At 38.2% G+C, this 23,980-nt stretch overlaps 1 protein-coding gene across 11 annotated transcripts in view; it reads left to right on the forward strand.

Annotated features, from left to right (window-relative positions):
• Positions 1–23,980, forward strand: part of cast (calpastatin) — a 101,467-nt gene that overhangs the window by 74,988 nt on the left and 2,499 nt on the right. For 9 of the 11 annotated variants that reach the window (XM_062063384.1, XM_062063436.1, XM_062063446.1 and 6 more), the window contains 24 exons: positions 2,742–2,780; positions 3,678–3,764; positions 7,648–7,698; positions 7,787–7,879; positions 9,259–9,366; positions 9,502–9,603; positions 9,699–9,815; positions 9,907–9,981; positions 10,067–10,132; positions 12,901–13,005; positions 13,090–13,206; positions 13,303–13,377; positions 14,252–14,347; positions 14,427–14,480; positions 14,572–14,676; positions 14,762–14,887; positions 15,005–15,103; positions 15,180–15,281; positions 18,477–18,581; positions 18,797–18,889; positions 21,311–21,355; positions 21,445–21,561; positions 22,124–22,153; positions 23,031–23,115. In XM_062063384.1, coding sequence (XP_061919368.1) covers positions 2,742–2,780; positions 3,678–3,764; positions 7,648–7,698; positions 7,787–7,879; positions 9,259–9,366; positions 9,502–9,603; positions 9,699–9,815; positions 9,907–9,981; positions 10,067–10,132; positions 12,901–13,005; positions 13,090–13,206; positions 13,303–13,377; positions 14,252–14,347; positions 14,427–14,480; positions 14,572–14,676; positions 14,762–14,887; positions 15,005–15,103; positions 15,180–15,281; positions 18,477–18,581; positions 18,797–18,889; positions 21,311–21,355; positions 21,445–21,561; positions 22,124–22,153; positions 23,031–23,102 — 2,079 coding nt within the window. In that variant the 3' untranslated portion in view covers positions 23,103–23,115. The remainder of the gene's footprint in view (positions 1–2,741; positions 2,781–3,677; positions 3,765–7,647; positions 7,699–7,786; positions 7,880–9,258; positions 9,367–9,501; positions 9,604–9,698; positions 9,816–9,906; positions 9,982–10,066; positions 10,133–12,900; positions 13,006–13,089; positions 13,207–13,302; positions 13,378–14,251; positions 14,348–14,426; positions 14,481–14,571; positions 14,677–14,761; positions 14,888–15,004; positions 15,104–15,179; positions 15,282–18,476; positions 18,582–18,796; positions 18,890–21,310; positions 21,356–21,444; positions 21,562–22,123; positions 22,154–23,030; positions 23,116–23,980) is intronic. The other 2 variants (XM_062063374.1, XM_062063390.1) reach the window with 2 other exon arrangements.

Below are 23,980 nucleotides of genomic sequence, written 5' to 3' on the forward strand. Positions count from 1 at the left end.
TTACCAAGCGAAGGTTTTGAAACCAAATACAGGTGAAACTCAAAATATTTGAATATGGTGCAAAGGTTGCTTTATTCCAGCAAATAGATTTACAAGGTGAAACTAATATATGACTTAGGCTCATAACTACAACTCAGGATATTTCAAGCCTTTTTTTGATTACATTTTGATGATTATGGCTTACAGCAGCACAGTGGACCGGGGGTTATTGCATGTGCCTCACAATACGAAGGTCCTGAGTTCAATCCCGGGCTCGGGATCTTTCTTTGTGGAGTTTGCATGTTTTCCCCGTGACTGCGTGGGTTCCCTACGGGTACTCCAACTTTCTCCCACCTCCAAAGACATGCACCTAGGGATAGGCCCCTCCCACCTCCAAAGACATGCACCTGGGGATAGGCCCCTCCCACCTCCAAAGACATGCACCTGGGGATAGGTTGATTGGCAACACTAAAAATTGGCCCTGATCTGTGAATGTTGTCTGTCTATCTGTGTTGGCCCTGCGATGAGGTGGCGACTTGTCCAGGGTGTACCCCACCTTCCGCCTGAATGCAGCTGAGATAGGCTCCAGCACCCCCCGTGACCCCGAAAGGGACAAGCGGTAGGAAATGGATGGATGGATGGTTTACAGTGTTATGAAAACATCAACTTGAAAATCTCACCAAATTTTGGGTTTTCAAAAACTAAGCCATGATCATCAAAATTATAATAAATAAAGGCTTCACATCTTACTTTGCACTTTGCATGTAAAGAGTTTATATCACATACTCCGTTAAATTGCTGACTTTTGCACACTATTCTATTTTTTTAGTTTAACCTGTATATACATTTTTTTAAGGGCTCCCTTAGAGATGCTCGATGTTTGCTTACTTACTGATACCCAATATGCCAATACTGTCCAGCACTTAGTACCCAATATGCCAATACTGTCCAGCACTTAGTACCCAATATGCCAATACTGTCCAGCACTTAGTACCCAATATGCCAATACTGTCCAGCACTTAGTACCCAATAGGCCAATACTGTCCAGCACTTAGTACCCAATATGCCAATACTGTCCAGCACTTACTTTCCGATATGTGCAGAAGCTCTTCACTCAGGTTACATCTCATGTAATGAATCAACGCAGTATGCTTCTTTTGCTGTGATGCCACTTGTTGCATTCACTAACAAACACTAATTGTGCAAATGTTCTGGAAATGATAGAAAAGGCGCTTTTTTTTAAATTGTCAAAATAGCCACTAAAAAGATAATGACTATTAATCAACTAAACTAACAAGATCTACTATGAACAAGAGTGGTCTTTTGAAGACATTCACAAATAAACATCCAATTTTTACAATAAAGCTGCACATTTTAAAACAATACTGGATGAATTCACTATGCAAAATTATACCAGGGTATTTGTTTTTTTTAGTATTGTCGGTTGCTTATTATTATTATTATTATTGTCATATGCTGCTTAAAAGGCTGTTTGCAATTCGCTCAAAGTTAAGAGAAACACCAACGCCTAGCCCAAGTTAGCATTAGTGGTTTAGGAAAACAGCTTTGATGTCAAAATAGTGCGAAAGGATTAAAAACGGATCCGATGGCCGCCGTGCAGAGTTTAAACGAGTAAGAGAGACCATAAATCCCTCCAAACACGCCCTTGTGTCATGCAGTTGTTCTTTTTCTCCGTGCGTATGCGTATCCTGAAGGTTTGAATTGAACTAGGAAGATAGCGGGTCACAATGAACGACCGCCAGCGAAGCATCTACCTAACTGTGACATAGAGCAGCTTTAGGTTGTGACCTCTTCCTGAGGTGTGATGTTAGATTAGTAGTACGCTTTTAAATCCACCTCACTCCCCGTTTGCACAATTAGCCTTTTTGCAGTCATTGAAAACTGCATATTTACAAGGCAAGCTTGGAAATACTGTATTTCTTCACCCTGGGCGCCGAATTTAAGGCTATACCTTGTCCAATATGATAATAATCCAAAAAACTTGATGTTGACATGATCCGATATCTCATTTTTATGCCAGTATTGGCTAAAAATATCGGTCCTACCTAGCCTAATAATGTGTTATATTTATATAGTGCTTTCTTATCGTGACTCAAAGCGCGTACACCTCCCTACATATACAGTACAGACCAAAAGTTTGGACACACCTTCTCCTCATTCAATGTGTTTTCTTTATTTTCCTGACTATTTACATTGTAGATTGTCACATGAAAACTATGAATGAACACATGTGGAGTTATGTACTTAACAAAAAAAGGTGAAATAACTGAAAACATGTTTTATACTCTAGTTTCTTCTGATTACTTTTTCAAACACTCTTGGTATTCTCTCGATGAGCTTCAATAACACCTGTGAAGTGAAAACCATTTCCAGGTGACTACCTCTTGAAGCTCATGGAGAGAACGCCAAGAGTGTGCGAAAAAGTAATCAGAGCAAAGGGTGGCTATTTTGAAGAAACTAGAATATAAAACATGTTTTCACTTATTTCACCTTTTTTTGTTAACTCCACATGTGTTCATTCATAGTTTTGATGTGACAATCTACAATGTAAATTATAGATAAAGAATAAAGAAAACACATTGAATGAGGAGAAGGTGTGTCCACACTTTTGACCTGTACTGTATATATAATATTGAAAGAAAATGATGTTTGATTTGACTAACAAACACACAACTGTGTGTGTGTGTTGCACCATTATTTACAGGCTGTATGTGTTGATCTAATAGACTTCTATTTTGTAGGCTCCACTCCCTGCAGATGCCAAACCCAAAGCTGTTCCTGTAAGTGAACTTTACCTGCTGCTTTATTTGTTGATCTTTGCTGTTCCAAGTCTGTCTCTCACCCACTAGACTGCGGAATGTTGCATTGCAGTGTTGGGTGCAGTGCAGGACTCACCTTCCTCACCGAATCTTGTTGGCTCTTGTCCAACACGCACTATGAGGACAAAAGTCAAAAGACTTCAGTTTCAAATCGTGTTTGGCGTAGACTTCTTCACACATTCCCTTCTGTCCTTATTTTAAAAAGTGCATTGTTGTACGCATCCAACCTTGTGGGAACTTTTCCGTTCCAGCTAGTTGGATGAGTTTGGTGTGAAAGAACTTGGGCCCTGCCCATTCAGCACCTTTTGGGTGAACATGAATATATTTGTGTTCTCATATCTCAGTGTTATTGTCCAGAAGCCCAAACCCTTTTGTCAGTAGTGTGGAATGCTTTCACACAAGTACCCCAAACATGATGTCGTCATCACTCCTTCATTGGCATCTTGACTTGCAAGACACTCCCCTTTAAAGTCTCGTGATCTTTTCCACTTTATGCTCCTCCTTCTTTGGTGTGACTTCTGATTTTTGTCATTTGTGGTTTTAACATGTTGGCTGAAGCAGTTTTTATGTCACATGTGTAATCCCAGGTAGTTTATTATGTACTCTTTATACTCCTCTTAATGGAATGTAGCGGGTGTGTCTACTCTGTTCTTTCTTTCACTGCTGGTCTGTTCGTCTGCTTTGAATTACTCTCGGATTTGTTGTTTGCTTTGAGAAATTGGTCAGACATGCCCTCTAGTGGAGAATTCTGAGGACCGTTTTGTGTGCGTCTCCTGAAATGAGACCATTGACCACAGTACTGTTGTGTAAAGAAAAGGTTTTGGTTTGCTGGCGGTGACGTTATGTGTTTCTCCCTAGAAACCACTGAGCACGGACGAGGCCCTGGAATCCCTTTCAGCAGGTTTCATGACGTCGACTGTTCCAGCTGCACCCAAAATGCAGGAGGTCAGTCTTTATGCTGTAGCACCGCAGTCAGGAATGTAGCAGATTATCAGTACTCCTCTGCAAGACCAGCATCCATAAGTAGGGTACATTTTAGGGCTGCACCATTAATCGACGTGGAATCGACATCAAGGTTTTTAATTAGTGCAATAAACATATATATATATATATATATATATATATATATATTTAGGTTTCCCCTAAACTGCCAAGACACCTGTGGTGGTTATGGCCGTGGTCATGATGATGTATACATACATTGAAAACAAATCTGTTTTTATTAATAAGTATTAACAGATATTTTTTAGCGTTTTGCCATATTTTCAGTTGCTTTTTGTACAAGGTACTTTGTTGAGAGTTTTTCAAGTGTTTACAGACTTTTAATTACTTTTAAAATGTAAAACAACTAGCAAAAAATCTAGCGTCATCTTCTGGTGTTATTATAGAATGTACTCGTGTCTAGAGACTACTTCTGTCCCTCGATGTCCCTGACTGAAGAGGCTGAAGCAAACATAACGTCACACTTGCTTCGCACTGTTGATCTAGTTGGACTTTGTCTTTTTTAAAAGCCGCCACTCTTAATATTCGCACAGTTGGCTGTTTGCATGGGTATATCTGCAATTCACCGTTCAAAAGTTTGGGGTCACCCAAACAATTTTGTGGAATATCCTTCATTTCTAAGAACAATAATAGACTGTCGAGTTTCATATGACAGTTCTCTTTTTCTGGCCATTTTGAGCGTTTAATTGACCCCACAAATGTGATGCTCCAGAAAGTCAATCTGCTCAAAGGAAGGTCAGTTTTGTAGCTTCTGTAATGAGCTAAAGTGTTTTCAGATGTGTGAACATGATTGCACAAGGCTTTTCTAATCATCAATTAGCCTTCTGAGCCAATGAGCAAACACATTGTACCATTAGAACACTGGAGTGATAGTTGCTGGAAATGGGCCTCTATACACCTATGTAGATATTGCACCAAAAAGCAGACATTTGCAGCTAGAATAGTCATTTACCACATTAGCAATGTATAGAGTGTATTTCTGTAAAGTTAAGACTAGTTTAAAGTTATCTTCATTGAAAAGTACAGTGCTTTTCCTTCAAAAATAAGGACATTTCAATGTGACCCCAAACTTTTGAACGGTAGTGTATATAAAAGTCACGTCCACATCACAGACATGCTGACAACGCTACAGACAATGGCGTTCGTTTTGTTTACATCCGGTTTCGGTGTTGTGGTTCTTCGATACATCACTTGGCAATAGTGCGCAATCAATAGGCTACACATGTACCAGCTAATGGTAATGTTTTATGTTCGTGTGGTTTGGATTTCATGTCAATTGTTCCCATATATACAAACACACCGTCCGTGCCTGAAAGGTGATTGGCGGAGAATGAGGAAGTGTTGTTGCGTGTCCGGCGGCCAAGCGAAGACTCAAGGAGACAAAAGTGTTTTCATGGGAGGTAAAACCTGTTGGAATTGTGCCGTGGTTTGTTAGCATAAAATTGGTAATTAGATGTAAAAATAGCCTATGTTATATTACTTGAATTCGTAATATAAAAGAGAAGCCTTTATTTTCAAGGTGTGGCGGTAATTAACATGCCGTGGCGGTGCGCCACATTCAATTACCTGAAGGGGAAACCCTGTGATTCAAACTGGAAGAAAACGGTCTCACTCCGTGCGTCGCTCTCAGCACCTGAGCGCGTTTATTAAACATTAGAATTAACTGAACACAGTGAGCCCTCTTGTCAGCCTTTCACAATCTTTGTCTCAGAGCGCGGAGAGGGGGGCGCCAGCTTTACACACACAGGAAGCACGCACTTTCCAGACAGCCTCCCTACTCGCGACTCGCCAGTGAGAAGTGCCGCAAAGTAACAAAAATGATGAGTGAAATAATTATGATTACAATGCCAAATGTACAGCTGTGGTAATATCTCGGCTTCAAATCGGTTGGGCAATATGAGCACGGACGAACGAGCGAGATGGCCAGAAAAAATGCATTTTAAGATGTTCAATATTTATTTAAGTACATTTTTGCTTACAGAAATGAGAGCTCATTTCATTTTTTTGTTTGATAACGAAAGTCATTTACCTTCCAATTACAATTCTACAGCAATGAGGAATAAAAGTTTATATCCTGTTAAATTGTTACTTGCATTATTATTACCGGTATATATTATGGTTACATTACATTTTATTTACTGCATACGTTTTTTGCGCTTATTTCTTCACTTAAGTAGAGCAGTGGTTCTCAAATTTTTTTAACCAAGTACCACCTGGGAAAAAACCTGACTCTCCAAGTACCACTATAATGACCAACATTAAAATACAGTAGGGTAGTAGGCCTACGTCCGGGGTCAGCAACCCGCGGCTCTAGAGCTACAAGCAGCTCTTTAGAGCCGCCATAGTGGCTACATGGAACTTTTTCAAAAATGTATGAAAATGGAAAAATATAAGGTCAAATACATATTTTTTGTTTTAATATGGTTTCTGTAGGAGGACAAACATGACACAAATCTTCCTAATTGTTAGAAATCCCACTCTTTATATGAAACATGCTTCACTGTTCAGAGTATTTGGTAAGTGCCGTTTTGTCCTACTAATTTCGCGGTCCTTGAACTAACCATAGTTTGTTTACATGTACAACTTTCTCCGATGCTGCCACAGAAAGATGTATTTTATGCCACACCTTCTTTGTCTCATTTTGTCCACCAAACTTTTTATGCTGTGCGTGAATGCACAAAGGTGAGCTTTGTTGATGCTATTGACTTGTTGGAGTGCTAATCAGACATCTTTGGTCACTGCATGACTGCAAGCTAATCGATGCTAGCATGCTATTTAGGCTAGCTGTATGTACATATTGCATCATTATGCCTCATTTGTAGCTATATTTGAGCTTGTTTAATTTCCTTTACTTATGTCCTCTGTCTATTTAATTTAAATGTGCATGTCTCATGACATATTATTTGCATATTGGCTGCATTTCTAATAGTTGTTTGTGTGCCATATTGTTCCAGACCACAGCAAACGTTACCCAGCTTGCAAAGATTATAATAAATCTATTAGAAGAAGACAGCCTGCAGTTTTCTTTAACTTGGACACACACACCTATACCTGGCCATTGTAAGACAGTCATTTCCAGGAGTTATCTCATCCTCTGAGTAGCCTCTGATTTACTAATGTTTTACTTTGTTGTAAAAATGTGAAGAATAAATTTTACATTTCAATATTTTTGTCAACGAAGATTTGCTTCAGCCTGCGACACATGGTCATTTTGATAGTAGGCCAATATAGACACATATATCATGTGTTGCCTTCATCATAACGCTTACAGTATATACGGCTTTTAATTTTTTGTGGCTCCAGACAGATTTTTTTTCTGTATTTTTGTACCAATATGGCTCTTTCAACATTGTGGGTTGCCGACCCCTGACCTACGTATTCATTAAAACAAGGTGGAGTATATTTAATAGTTTTGGCCACTGTAACATTACACACAGTTTGAATAGTAACACTGTGTTTGAATGTAGGAAAATAAAACACAGTATTTGAATCAAGTGATTATTTGGCGTGCCAGCGCAGTGTGAGAGTCACTCATGTAGACAAAAGCTCTGAGTCTGTCTGCACTAAGCCAAATATGTTTAAAGTCAATTATTGCATATTGTTTCATTGTGTGGCACCTTCATACAAAAAATATGTTGATTGACTGTCGACAAGCAACATGTCTTCCTTCACTTATTTTCGCAGTTTCATGCATTTTATGTATAAAATATAAAAATCGCAAATCCAATGGCAATTCTGGAGGTAAAAATTGCAATTAGGTTTTCAGTCCAAATGGTGCATTTACCTTTTTGCAGCAGTTGAGTACATGAACTTTTCTTACTTGCAGAATGCCGGCGTCCCGTCTGCTGCCCCTTATGTTGCAGCACCACCTGTAAAGGTAGATCAACCATACATTCCCTAGTATGCTTGTTTGAAATATTGTGCCTTGCATCTTCATTCCTCTTGCTTTGATCTGCTGTTTGCAGAATGTCGCCGCCTGTCCTCCAGCTGATAAAAAAGCCAAGATGGAGGTTGATAATTTCTCGTTGGCAACTGGAATTCCCACTGCTCCTTTCAAGGTACAACAATAGTGCTGTAATATATTTTGAAAACATTTTTTAACCATATGTATTTTTGGGTTAGTTGTGTGCTAAAGCTAATTAATTCCGTAGCTTGACTTATCCCACATAATACGGTATTTTTATATATTATAGCAAATAGGATGAATATTTAATTGTTTTGAAATGGTTCTGTTATCATTTACATACCAAAAAATATATTGTGATATATATCGTTATTGCAGGAGGCTGCAATATATTTCGCAATATAGATTTTAGGTCCAACCATAGGTGGCAGTAATGCACTTTACTAATCATTTGCTAAACAAATGAAGGAGAAGGTTTGGTGTTTTTCAAAATTCAGGCCCTTCCTTAATCGTAAAACAGGGGTGCCCAATACGTGGATGGCGAGCTAGCGGTGGAGGGTGTGTCAGTGGATGGTGGAGGGTGTGTCAGTCCATCGCCTGCCAGGCATTAAAAAAATAGACCTAAAAAAAAATGGATCATCAATCTTCACCAAGACGTGACTTTGGTCACTAGATTGACATTCACGGCACCCGAGGGTCTTGTGAGATGACGCTGGCTGCTGCCAGATCATTATTAAGAAAAAATGACCGACGGGGAGGCGAGAGATACCTTTTATTTCAACAGACTCTCGCCCAGTACCTGCTGTTAAAACTCTAAAGACCGACTGCACAGTTCCTATCTTCACAATAAAAGCGCTGCTCCATCCTGCCTGCGCTAACAAAATAAGAGTCTGAGCAAGCTAGCGCACACAAGCTAGCAAGCTACGGAGTTTGCCGCCAATGTATTTCATGTAAAGTGTATAAAAAGGAGTGTGGAAGCTGGACAAACTTTCATGTGGTATTGGACAGAAAGGAGGACTTCATTGTAAAATGTGGAGGTTATCATCACTACTGTCTGATTCTAAGTGGAGGTTATCATCACTACTGTCTGATTCTAAGTGGAGGTTATCATCACTACTGTCTGATTCCAATCAATGCAAGTCATCACAATCACACCAACTTATATTCTTGTCTTCATGAAAGAAAGGAATCTATTTGTGTTAAACATATCATTAAACACATTTAAAACGTCTCTTTCATAAGTAAATAAATATAAATGATATATATGAATGAGGTAGATCCCCTCCACTTGGTCCATTGAAAAGTAGCTTGCCTGCAGAAAAAGTGTGGGCACCCCTGATATAAATTCAAAAACATGTTGTGAACTCTTACCTTCCTTTAGCCTTTCTTGCATGTTGTGAATTGTAATATTTATGTGATCGTGAATGTTAGAAATACTTTTCCCAACTAATTATGCTCTTCGGCAGTGAAAATAACAATAAATCCCTCATGCATTCATCTGATATGAACACGTTATCCCTTGTCTTGGCGTAGAAAGCGGTATGTATTCCTCCACCTGCTGATAAAGAAACCAAGCTGGAAAAAACCTCCACTAATTCCTCTCTGAAGGCTGGATTAGACACAATTCCCAAGACAGATCAGGTCTGTGGCCCCTTTTGTTTTATTTTTACTCTTTTGGCAAGACTTATTGTTTCCTACTAGGGAACACAGGCATTGCATTGGAAATGTTTGTAAATCAGTTCTAATTCAAAACCACATCCCTTGTTCTGTCCTCAGGGCGGTTCCATGTCGCTGGATGCTCTCAGTGCTCTTGGGGACACATTGGCAGCACCAGAAGCAAAACCTGAACCCAAACTACGACCTGAGGACATTGTCTCGGTTGGTAAACATCTAAATGTCTCACCTTCTCAAGTATCCACGCTGCACGGGGATTATGCTGACGCCCAATTCCATGCTCCTTTTCTGTACAAAAGGAGAAGAAGCACAAAGAGGAGGAAGCCGTGCGAGTGGGAGAGCGGGAGGACTCCATTGCTCCAGAGTACAGATTTAATAAGGATGAACTCAAAAAACTGCCTGCCCCGCCACCTGAGGTAAGATTGCAATACATAAGGGCCCGACGACTGTTTTGTTACTTGTAGATGCAGAAGGATACAGTTTGTTGTCTCTCCTGTCCTCATCCAGCCCACCATGAATACAGGCGACGCCCTCGACATTCTGTCTGGGGACTTTGTGAGCTCATCAGCTGCTCCTACACAGGTATTGTACACACCAGATCTCCAAATAACTGACAAAAGAATGCAAGTGGTGGTTAAGACACTTCTGTTCCGTGCTGTTTTTGCAGAAAGCTGAAGTCCCTTCATTTGTTCAAACTGTGTCTGCACCCCCTGCACCACCCAAGCCTGCACAGGTCAGCATTTGGACCTTTTCATCACATAAATATTCCTGGGATTTCATTCATGTTTTGTGATGTATTTGATGTACAGTACAGGCCAAAAGTTTGGACACACCTTCTCCTCATTCAATTTGTTTTCTTTATTTTCATGACTATTTACATTGTAGATTGTCACATCAAAACTATGAATGAACACATGTGGAGTTATGCACTTAACAAAAAACATGTTTTATATTCTATTTTCTTCAAAATAGCCACCCTTTGCTCTGATTACTGCTTTTGCACACTCTTGGCATTCTCTCCATGAGACTGCAGATGGAAATTAGCTATTTAGCTATAATCTGGTACAGAACATATCTGTCTTTGAGCTTAATGTTTCTGTACATTGTCCCTTCAAATAAAGACTAAACTAAACTAAGCACACCTGTGAAGTGAAAACCATTTCAGGTGACTACCTCTTGAAGCTCATGGAGAGAATGCCAAGAGTGTGCAAAGCAGTAATCAGAGCAAAGGGTGGCTATGTTGAAGAAACTAGAATACAAAACATGTTTTCAGTTATTTCACCTTTTTTTTTTAAGTACATAACTCCACATGTGTTCATTCATAGTTTTGATGTGACAATCTACAATGTAAATAGTCATGAACATAAAGAAAACACCTTGAATGAGGAGAAGGTGTGTCCAAACTTTTGGCCTGTACTGTATGTGGTTACATTTGCACTTTTCATCATATCTGAAAATGGGTAGGAAGAAGCACAGTTGATATTTAATCCTACCACTGATCCATGTTTTTTACTGATATTTCATTCACACTGTAACTTTTACATGTTTAAACTATGTTCACTTCCTGTGTGAAAGAAAGAAAGGTGTTGGAAGAAAATGAACAAGTAATAACTTGTTGACGATGTCAATGAATGTCATGTATTACTTAAAGGGGACCTATGATGGATTGTGTCTTTTCTGACTTACTAATGTTACAATGTTGGATACTCGTGTTAATGCTAAAGTATCAAATCATAAAGTTGAATGCATTTTGGCGTCAGCTTTCACACGGTTTTGGTTGCCTCTGTTTTGCAGTCTGGCTTTGTTGTGACATCACCGCGAGGTGGAATCACTTACCATAGTTTTTGGACGCACCGGATTATTAGGTGCACTGCTGATGAGCAGGTCTAATTTCATTCAAAAACTGCACCGGATTATAAGGCGCATGAAAGGGGTTATATTAAGATTTTTTTCTACATTTAAAAGACTTTCTTGTGGTTTACATAACATGTAATGGTGGTCTTTGGTCAACATGTTGCATAGATCTTCTTCCTGCGCTGTATTGTGGGCGGTCTTATTTACGTGGCTCCACGTCTTCTCTCCGTCATCTTTGTTGTACCGATAGTTTTTAGCACTTCCATAGTGAGTCTATTGACAGATATAAGCTATAATTGTACACTACTTTATATTAGAAATAGCAACAGCGCTGGATGAATGCCCCACAACAAGAGGATAGAGAAAAAGAAGGCGCTTATTGACTACAATAGCGGACCCGTGCAAATTTTCAGGACTTATGTAGATCCCAAATACAGGTACCAATAGGTAAGAAAAGCTGGTTTTTCATAATAGGGCAAAACAAAACCCCAGATAATGTCTCCTTAAAGGTGCCATTTTAAGGGTCCTTATACACAAACCATAAAATCACCTGCATTTTGAAGCACAACACGTCTCACTACGGTAGCCAAAATTCTCTGACAATCCATCAAGCGGTGCACCTTCGTAGCTTACCAAAGTTGTACTAAAACATTTGAAGGGATTTTTGAGCGCCGTGTGTAATGTTCTATATTCTCAATGGGCTTTGCTAGCATCATTTATTGAACAGGGGGCAACGACCTGCAGTCCACATGTATTTTTTTATGTGTGATTGCCATTTGCCATCTACCGATCACACTTACTATTACACCAAGTACCAAATAAAAATGCTTTGAGGTTGGTAAAAACAACCAGTATTAATACGTACATTAGGCGCACTGGGCTGTAACGGGCACTGTTGATTTTTGAGAAAATGAAAGGATTTTAAGTGTGCCTTAAAATATGAAAGAATACTGTATTTAGACGTTAAAGCTCTCAGTTTTAGGCAGTGAGGAAAGAAAATGTTTTTATTTTAATCTAATTTGAGCATGCACATAATACAGACGTGCGACATGCAGTGGCACAAATAATTTGAAGAGGGTGGGGCGTGGATTCATTTGCAATCTGGCACACAACAGACAGTTTCGAGACATACTCAAAAACTGCTTATGATATGACTGTGCAGCAACATGTACGCACATTTTACATCAAAGCATATCCAATTCATATCTAAACCACAAAGAAGTGTTTTAAATGTAGATTGAAATGATCATAGGTCCTCTTTAATATTGTAGAAGCTGTCATAATCTATGTTACTATTGTTGTTGTTGTTGTTGACTTGAGGTATTTATGAGTTGTCTTTTATTTCCTTGTAGTGGAGATGATGTCCTCTTCAGTATTTGTCCAGTTCCTGTCCTCCATTAAACCTGATTTTACAGACTCGCCTTCTTGGCGACGTCAGAGTTGTTTTGTCAAATGCTCATTTCTGCTTGACTCTCTGCCTTAGCAATGCCTCTTTGCTTTTTTGTTGGTGAACTTTTTTGATGTGATGTGATGGTATTCCTGCTGGACTTTGGAATGTATTGGAATGCTTGTGGATTTAATTGTACTGGGTCCATAGTTTGGGGGCTTCAATCGGTCTGAATCCTCCATCTGGTGTTCTCTCTTCAGGGTGGTTCCATGTCTCTGGATGCTCTCAGTGCTCTCAGCAACACTCTACCAGCACCATCACTAAATCCGGAACCCCCCAAACTCAGACCTGAGGACATTGTCTCTGTAGGACGCCGACCATCACCACATCTCCAGTGGTCACTCACAAGCTTGTAATGACCTTATCTTCTGCCTTTCTCTGTATGAAAGGAGGAAAAACACAAAGAGGAGGAGGGTATTCTTGTGGGAGAAGATGAGAACACGATTCCTCCAGAGTACAGGTTTAACAAGGACGAACTTATGAAATTACCTGCTCCTAAACCTGTGGTACGACTGCCCATTTGAAAGGCTTTACATTAACATGACATATGTGAAGTGGCATGGTGGACTTCTTTTCATTACACATTGTTGTACTTCATGCAGCCCACAATGAATACTAATGAGGCTTTGGACCTTTTGTCTGGAGACTTCACCAGCTCCTCAGCTGCCCCAGTACAGGTAGGCTGCAGAAGATGATGGAACACAAAATGCTTTATGAATGTATTTGTTTACTCATTGTTCAATATAGTAGTAAAAGCAATTTGGATTACTACAACTAGGGATGGCCTAAAATCTATATTGTGACATATCACAGAAAGCTGCTATATAACAATATTATTACAATATATTATTTGGCTTGTAAATGATAATAGAACCATTTCAAAGCGGGTTACAAATGCTCCTAATTTACATATTGTCGTTTTTTATTGTATTATTTGGTCAAAACGTACAAATAATCTACCAGTGTTTGCTAATTTACTGTAAATAGCTGGTTACTTTCAGTTGGAGCATGTTTTTATCTACACTTCTGTAAGAAAAAAATGTAATACGCACTTATACTTCTGTTGTTTGACTAATTTAATACATTTTTGGGCGATAATACATATTTTGGTATCGATCTGAGGGCAGTATTGGCCATACCAATGCTGATACGTAAAAATTTCCAGATCACTAAATTAATTTAAAAAAATGTATCAGTTATAATCAAACAAAACAGAGAATGGTTGTATAACAATATCAATTTATGATAGTAATGAATTAAAATTATAGCGCTTTTTGCTAGTGACTCAAAGCGCATGACATGAAGCCGTCATTCATTCACCCCACATTCACAAGTTGATGGTGGTAAGCTATATTTTTAGCCAGAGCTGCCCTGGGGTAGACTGATGGAAACGTGGCTGCCAATTTTTTGTTTATTTTTTATACCATCGAGTCAAATGATAGTTTCTGTCATATATATATATTCCATATATATATGTATAGACTATACTGTATGTTACTTGGTCCAGTCGATTCCATGCCCACTGAATACTGTTGGCTGTTGTTCTTCCAGACCAAAGTTGAGAATGTGTCCGCTCAGGATGTTTTGTCGTCAACTAAATCATCTAAAGTCCATGCACCTCTTCCTCCTACCAAAAAGACACCACAGGTAAAACTAACGTGTGTTCACATGCTTGTTTGGTTGCCAAGTTATTAAGTCAGGTGGACTTTGCGTGGTATTTCTGCAGGCATCTGCTTGTCCTCCGGTGTCAGCGCCACAAGGAACGGCCAAGAAAGACGAGGTAAACTAGAAAAAAGCACCATGACGTAACATGATCATTTCTGAGTCCGAGATGACCATGAGAACTAACATGAAATTCTCTGTCTCCTTAGAGTTACTTCCTATCTATGGATGCTCTCAGTGCTCTTGGTGACACATTGGCAGCACCTGAACCGAAACCTGAACCACCCAAACTCAGGCCTGAGGACATTGTCGCAGTAAGAGAGACACATTGCATGTACAGTATACTGTATGTAGACCAGTGTAACTCATGTGCTCTTTGAATGTGTTGTCTTTTGAAAGGAGGAAAAACACAAAGAGGAGGAGGGTGTTCTTGTAGGAGAAGATGAGAACACAATTCCTCCAGAGTACAGGTTTAACAAGGACGAACTTATGAAATTACCTGCTCCTAAACCTGACGTAAGACTGGTACAGCATTATTTTCCAAGTTTGAAGAGGGTCATTGTTTTGGTTTACACTCTGCTCAGACATGATACATTTATGAACATCACTAAATTGTAATTGTCTCATAATCCACACCTATAGCCCAAATTGGATACCAATGATGCCCTGGACATTCTATCTGGAGACTTTTTGACCCCCTCTGCTGCTCCGGTGGTCTCTTCCTCGGCTGCTCCTGCACTCGTAAGCTGTGCTCTGTTGTGCCTGGGATCCTTATGGATTATGATGCATGAATCTTTGGTTCATGTCTTCTCTCCAGTCCTCTGCCGACTTTGCTCTGGATACAGGAGACTTTGTTTCATCCTCTGCTGCCCCCACAGTCAAATCTTCTGCTTGTCTCCCCACAGAAACAGCAGAACAGGTACCAACAATACAACTAAACTCTTTGTAACCTTTTCTGATATACTGTACTTTGTCATGATACCAGAAGTTCAGTAGTCGATACAGATACTTGTGAATTTACGTTTTCGATACTTATTCCATACCACAATTTAAAAAAACTGAACTCGTGCACTTTTAAATTCACTACTTTATTGAAAATGATTTAAAAATGAAAAGTATTTCAATATTACTGTACTTTGGTCTTTTTCTCAGAATTTAAATTGCAGTAGTAGCTGCCGAGAAGCACTGTGGCCTTATTAATATGCTCATTAATAACAAAAAAGGTCAGCTATTTTACATTAAAAGAGAGTATGTAAAACAAACAATATTATTCTTAATATCCTTTCACAATGGTGGTGGCGTGACATGTCATTTGTAATTAAGTAGGCTCATAAAAATGCTAAAAAATACAGTACAGGCCAAACATTTGGACACACCTTCTCATTCAATGCATTTTCATGACTATTTACATTGTAGATTGTCACATCAAAACGATGAATGAACACATGTGGAGTTATGAACTTAACAAAAAAAAGGTGAAATAACTGAAAACATGTTTTATAATCTATCCATTTTCTACCGCTTATTCCCTTCGGGAGTTTCTTCAAAATAGCCACCTTTTGCTCTGATTACTGTTGTGCACACTCTTGGCATTCTCTCCATGAGCTTCAAGCGCACACCTGTGAAGTGAAAACCATTTCAGGTGACTACCTCTTGAAGCTCAAGGAGAGAATGCCAAGAGTGTGCAAAGCAGTAATCAGAGCAAAGGGTGGCTATTTTGAAGAAACTAGAATACAAAGCATGTTTTCAGTTATTTCACCTTTTTTTGTTAAGTACATAACTCCACATGTGTTCATTCATAGTTTTGATGTGACAATCTACAATGTAAATAGTCATGAAAACACATTGAATGAGGAGAAGGTGTGTCCAAACTTTTGGCCTGTACTGTATATCTATAGACAGATCTTTGTGGGGGGTTTTCTCTTTATTGGTATCACAATTTCTGCTTTTTTCCATTACATTATGCCTTTTCACTCTGTTTTCCTGTTTTTTTCATTATTTCTACAATGTGTCCATAAAAATGAGCCGTGTTCCACAAATTGGCCGCATTTTGAAAACCACTAGTTCACTTATTTCAACAGGAAAGCAAAGTGTTGCCAAACAACAGAAAAGTGACTAATCTGTGTTTTCTTCGCACTTACATGCAAGTGATAAATGTTTTGTGGACACGTAAAGCCACTCCCTGGGTTAGTGCTAGCTCCACTCTCACTTACACGGCGAATACTTTCATGACGGACGCGCCACAACTGCATTCCTGACAGGCTTCGACGAATAAAAGTAAATATTTGGGAAAGACTAGATATTTTTTCCAAGAATTAAGCGTTGTACTGTCTTCGATAGTAAAATACTGGTGTAACGGCAACTAGCCTTCCTTTGTCGTTTCCTCAGCAGGGCATAAAGTTTCTGACGCCTGGTTTTCTTTTGATCAGCTGTCCCTGCGTCCCACAATAACAGACTGACGCCGATCCAAAGTGTAAAAAAAAATGACAGGGTTTATTTTCACTTTTCTTCCTGACAAACGCTAACAAGGATAGCAAAACATAATACAGATGACGTTAGCACAAACCCGTCATTGAGGCGCTAGGACGTCTTTAGTCAAATTGAACACAGTCGAAAAAGCTGTTCGGCCTTTCAAAACAAAACATTGTCACATTTTCGGCAGTTGCTGACAATTTACTACAGTTACTGGCACTTTACGACACCCAGTCTAAACAGAGCAAACTAATAGAGCACAACTACATTGATAGGAAGTGAAAGACACTACTTTAAACTATATACCAATAATATAGCAAAATACCAAATATACAGTCATTCAAGCTATTACTGTACAATTAAATTGACCGTATTTTCCAGACCATAGGGTGCACTGGATTATAAGGCGCACAGCCTATGAGCGGGTCTAGTCAGGTGTTTTTTTTCAGACAAAAAGTGCACACATTAAAGGGGTCATATTATTTAATTTTTTCCCCAAAATTTAAAAAATTTCCTTCTGGTCTACATAACATGTAATGGTGGTTCTTTGCTCAAAATGTTACATACAAAACGGCAGATAATGCGTCTTACCTTATACACACCCCATAATAATACTCCTATGTTGAAGCACAGTACAATGAATCAAGTGGTGTGGCTTCATAGCTTACCAAAGTCCTACTAAAACATTTTGATAGATTTTTTAGCACCGTGTGTAATGTTCTATATTTTCAGTGGAACATATAACATTTTGGTGTTGTTTACTCGAGTCATATTGCAGTCTACACTATCTCTTGTGTGACTGCCATCTACTGGTCACACTTATTATTTCACCATGTACCAAATAAATTAGCTTCGAGGTCGGTAAGCACAACCAAAATTGTTCCGTACATTAGGCGCACCTGGTAATAAGGCACACAGTCGAGTTTTGAAAAAAAGGAAAGGATTTTAAGTGCGCCTTGTAGTCCGAAAAATATGGTACTGTAAACAAAGCCTGATTTGTGAGCATGAAAAATATGTGTATTTTTCGGAGTATAAGTCGCTCCGGAGTATAAGTCGCACCGGCCGAAAATGCATCATAAAGAAGGAAAAAAACATATATAAGTCGCACTGGAGTATAAGTGGCATTTTTTGGGGAAATGTATTTGATAAAAGCCAACAGCAAGAATAGACATTTGAAAGGCAATTTAAAATGTCTAAAGAATAGTGAACAACAGGCTGAATAAGTGTACGTTATATGAGGCATAAATAACCAACTGCTATGTTAACGTAACATATTATGGTAAGAGTCATTCAAATAACTATAACATATAGAACATGTTTACCAAACAATCTGTCACTCCTAATCGCTAAATCCCATGAAATCTTATACGTCTAGTCTCTTACGTCAATGACATCAATAATATTATAATGTGTTCATCATTTCACACATAAGTCGCTCCTGAGTATAAGTTGCACCCCCGGCCAAACTATGAAAAAAAACTGCGACTTATAGTCCAAAAAATACGGTAATTATGTCTGAAATGGCTCTAACAGCTGGTATCATGTAATTATTGCTTCTTGGTGTCGACTTTATATCAAAATATGTTGACTTGCAACACAACCCACATAATAACTGTTTGTTTGTGCATTGTTGCGTCCACAGCTGTCCGCCGGAGCCAACAACGCCATGGATGAACTGTCAGAAACTCTGATAGGTATCACCCCCGTGCCTCAGCCAGCCCCCGTTGCTGCCAAAGACATTGTAGACGTAGGTTGCACCGGAGAAAAACACTCTCGTGAAATCAATGAGTAAAGTGTTGACAATTGTTAGGAATTGACAGACATATATAATAACATTCAAAAGTCAAGATTCTTACATTTCTGGATCAGATCTGCATTATGTAGAATTTATCACTCTCTGTAATGTTGTTCAAGTGTGGAGCAAATTGTGAGCGTTGTCTCCAATGTTTGTTTGGTGTGCAGGAAAAGAAGGCTGTTGAAGAGAGACTCATTAAGATGGGAGAGAGAGATGACTCACTCCCACCAGAGTACAGACCCACAGAGGAGGATCTCAAGGTGAAAAGACCGTTTTATTATTTCATATTTATTTTACAACATCGGGTTTTCCTTCAAGTATCAATGCATGGAAACATACTTACTCAAATAGTGATAGATGCTTCAATGAATGACTCATCCCCTGGAATTTGCTGCTGCCACTAGGTGGCGTAATGACCTTTATATTACTGATGCCAACATATGTTGCAGTAGAGCACGGGTGTCAAACTGAGGGCCACATCGCAGTTACGGTTGCCCTCAGAGGGCCACTTTTAACAATGAGTAATATATGAATATACATTAATACATTTATAATATAGTTTTTTACAAAAAATATTTACATTTTACTTTAAAAACTGGCAGCTCAGTCACCAGAATTTTACAGTAATAGCAGTGGGTTTTTTACAGCATATTAAAAAAATTTATGAATGTGTGGAAGTGTGGGGGAACACATATAAGAGTAACATAAAGTGTGGGGAACACATATAAGAGTAACATAAAGTGTGGGGAACACATATAAGAGTAACATAAAGTGTGGGGGAACACATATAAGAGTAACATAAAGTGTGGGGGAACACATATAAGAGTAACATAAAGTGTGGGGAACACATATAAGAGTAACATAAAGTGTGGGGAACACATATAAGAGTAACATAAAGTGTGGGGGAACACATATAAGAGTAACATAAAGTGTGGGGAACACATATAAGAGTAACATAAAGTGTGGGGAACACATATAAGAGTAACATAAAGTGTGGGGAACACATATAAGAGTAACATAAAGTGTGGGGGAGCACATATAAGAGTAACATAAAGTGTGGGGAACACATATAAGAGTAACATAAAGTGTGGGGAACACATATAAGAGTAACATAAAGTGTGGGGGAACACATATAAGAGTAACATAAAGTGTGGGGGAACACATATAAGAGTAACATAAAGTGTGGGGGAACACATATAAGAGTAACATAAAGTGTGGGGGAACACATATAAGAGTAACATAAAGGCATTGTATCAACTACAGAAAAGAGCTATAATGATTATTCATAGATTACTTAGAACACACTAACATATTATTTATTCATTCGGGTTTATTGAAATTACAGGAGCTAGTAAAGTTACAGACATTATGTGTCATGTTTAAGGCTAAAAGCAAAAACATTACCAGCAAATTTACAACAAATGTTTGTCATCACTTGTGAGAATGAAGAGCATAGAAGAAAAGGTCATTTCCAACATCAGTATTCAAGGACAACTTTCAAACAAATGTGTATATCAGTGGTGGGGGTTCAACTATGGAATTCTCTTTACAATGAGATAAAAGACTGTAAAAATATATTCCAATTGAAAAAAACATATAAAGACCGAACAATGAGATCATATGCACAGCCATAAGTGTTTACATTTTGCTTTATATTTATTATTTTACTTATTTTTTGCCTGGTTTTGTATTTGTTTTGTATCATCCCGTGAGGTGTATATTACTTTTATTTATCTATTTTTTTGTTCGGTTTGTACTTCATGAAGTTTTGCACTTGTCGTGTTTTTTTGTTTGTTTTCATTATATTTGGATGTAATTGTTGCTTCATATGATATCCATTAAGCAAGACTACGTATTATGTTGAAGGGGGCAGGAAAATATAAGATTTTTCTTCATCCTGCTCCTTCTCAGGCATTGGTGTGTAAATGTATAATTGAATAATTGAGGTATAATTGTCTATCGATCAAAGATCAATGAAGGAGATAAATAAAAATGGAGAAACAATACCACTGTTTTTAGTGGTAAAATTCGAGCAGCAGAGATGCAAATCTTGTTGTTTTAATGTTTTTTTTGTTTGTTTAATGTTTTAGTGTCTTACTGTATATGGAAAAAAACAGTACCAAGGTTGATTTTACGGTAAAAATAAAATAAAAATTAAACTGTCAAATCTATTGTCAATATTACAGTCTACAATTTGATAATTGATCATTTGTTTTGAAATCATAAGTCAAGCAGATATTTAAGTACAGTATTTATCTTTATTTGAACAAAAACTATTTTTGGAATACATGATAATAAAATATTTTGATTTTGAGAGATGCAATTGCATGCAGTACATGATTTTTAATGTCAAAAGGGAAAGAACAAATATATTTAGTAAGAAAAGATGAAGCATTTTATTAAGGCATATTATTTCCAGGCTTCCGCCGGCCAGATTTGAGTTGAACACCTGTGCAGGAGAAGTATTTGACAAAACACACTGCATCTGTGAAACTGAAGAGTACGCTGGTGTTTCAAAAGAAATGCTTTGTGGAGCATTTGTAGCTAATATAAAAAAGAAAGCTGCTTTAAACCCCCCCTGTACTCTCTGCAGATGAGTAAAGAAACACCTGAAATACAGTGCTTTATTTTAAACTCTATCATTCACAGTGTCTATAATACAATCTTTTTTTCTTTTGAAGAAAATGGCCGAAGCGAAGGCGAACGAAGCTGCCAAACCCAAGAATGTGAGTCCTTCACACAACCATGATAGTGATGAGGACTCTTTGATCAAAACATCTGCATGCTGAAGTTCAGGTTTCTTGTATTTTTCAAGTCTATGGACGATAAGACAGCCTTGGATTTGCTGTCCGGGGATTTTAATACTCGCCCACCTGCTGCTGCTGCTTCAACAAAGCTGACACCTCCTGTGCTGGATTCACAGTCCCTGAAGGTAGGACATCATGAAGTAACTGGCATAACAATAACAACTTGTTTCCTATCAGTATTTATTACATAAATATAGTAGAAAATAATCCAGCACAAATCTTCCAATTGGGCTCACAATTGAAAGATATTGGAGGCATACATTTTTTTCTCCCACCTCCAAAGACATGCACCTGGGGATAGGCCCCTCCCACCTCCAAAGACATGCACCTGGGGATAGGCCCCTCCCACCTCCAAAGACATGCACCTGGGGATAGGCCCCTCCCACCTCCAAAGACATGCACCTGGGGATAGGCCCCTCCCACCTCCAAAGACATGCACCTGGGGATAGGTTGATTGGCAACACTAAATTCTCCCTAGTGTGTGAATGTTGTCTATCTGTGATGAGGTGGCGACTTGTCCAGGGTGTACCCCGCCTTCCGCCCCAATGCAGCTGGGATAGGCTCCACCTTACTATACCACAAATGTTACGTGTACGACTCAATGACGCCCTCTAGAGGTTGTTCCACCTGGTCCTAAGTACGAAGCCGAGGTTGCAGAGCCTAACTTAGGTGTCCACTTTGTTACAGAGCAAGAGCAAGTCCAAGTCAAAGCCTAAAGTAAGCTGCATGGGGAGCATAACGTGCACAACACTCATGGCATTATTGCTGTATTAGGTCTAACAAATGTACATTTGGCTTGTGTGTGCATGGTCCTGTACGCAGCTTGTTTCATTATTGCATGCACACCTTTCTTAAAGGGGAACTGCACTTTTTGGGGAATTTTGCTTATAGCTCACAATTATTATGGAAGACAAAAGCTTGTTGTTTTTTTTTTACTTTAAACATACAAATGGCTCATTCTTTGTTACTACATTATATATATACTTGCAGTGTGTATATTGTACATATTACATATTGTTATGAAGGTGTCTGTTACTACATTATATATATACTTGCAGTGTGTATATTGTACATATTACATATTGTTATGAAGGTGTCTGTTACTACATTATATATATACTTGCAGTGTGTATATTGTACATATTACATATTGTTATGAAGGTGTCTGTTACTACATTATATATATACTTGCAGTGTGTATATTGTACATATTACATATTGTTATGAAGGTGTCTGTTACTACATTATATATATACTTGCAGTGTGTATATTGTACATATTACATATTGTTATGAAGGTGTCTGTTACTACATTATATATATATACTTGCAGTGTGTATATTGTACATATTACATATTGTTATGAAGGTGTCTGTTACTACATTATATATATATATATATATATATTTGCAGTGTGTACATAAAACGTTGATAAAGGGTTTTGAGTTTTTTTTAAATTATCTTTAAAATCCGATTGAAGAAAAAAACATGTCTTCTTGTCTCTCATGATGATTGTGAATGACAGGTAAATTCCAAAAAAGTGCAGTTCCCCCTTAAGCTGGATCGTTATTAACTTCCTTTTTTTGTTTTTGTAGAAGGAGCTTTCTGCAGCCGACCTGCTGTCTCCCCAGAAGAGCTCCGACGTAGTGCCAACAAGAAAGAGCTAAACCTCCCTGTCAGGTTTGTGTCTTCCATCCTATATTTCACATAAGGAGAAGGAATGCTCACACTGCAGCCACTAAAAAAGTGTAACTCGCACCTTTAAAGTGAGAATGTGGCTTTTACCAACAATATGTTTGATTTGACACACTTTATAGTTTATTTTCTATACTGGATTATAACAGTAGTATTTAACTCACTCTACTACATTTCTATTCATGTGTAAGGCTGCAATACTCGTAAGTGTTCCAATTAGGTGTGCACAATATTTATTTGTTCAAGTCAATATCAATACAGATAACTTCCTGCTTCTCAAGACTAATACTGATAAGTTATCTATATCTATTTTATCCATTTGGATTTCACTTTAGTTTGTGCACAAGGGCCGCATGCTAAAAAAAAAATCAAAGCATGGCCATTTTGATATTTTATTTTGTAAAAAAAAATCGAATTAAACATTTAGCAAAATTACATAATTATATACAGTATATTTAAAGTTGTGCTGTCAAATTATTAATTTTTGCAATCAGTATAATCACACTTTTTAAATGGTATTAATCATGGTTAATGATTTAAATGTTTTATGGGTTATACTTGTATAGCGCTTTTCTACCTTCAAGGTACTCTAAGCGTTTGAATGTACGTTACTTATTTGTTCAAAACTTGGTTAAAAAAATCAAATAAAATACTGAACGACATCCTAAACCAGGGGGCGGCAACCCAAAACGTTGAAAGAGCCATAATGGACCAAAAATACGAAAAACAAATCTGTCTAGAGCCGCAAAAAATTAAAAGCTGTATATAAGACGTAAGTATCTATATTAGCTATATTAGCCTACTATCAAAATGACTGTGTCGCAGGCTGAAGCGAATCTTTGTTGACAGA

This window comes from Entelurus aequoreus, linkage group LG01, assembly GCF_033978785.1.
Source record: "Entelurus aequoreus isolate RoL-2023_Sb linkage group LG01, RoL_Eaeq_v1.1, whole genome shotgun sequence".
Classification (NCBI taxonomy): domain Eukaryota; kingdom Metazoa; phylum Chordata; class Actinopteri; order Syngnathiformes; family Syngnathidae; genus Entelurus; species Entelurus aequoreus.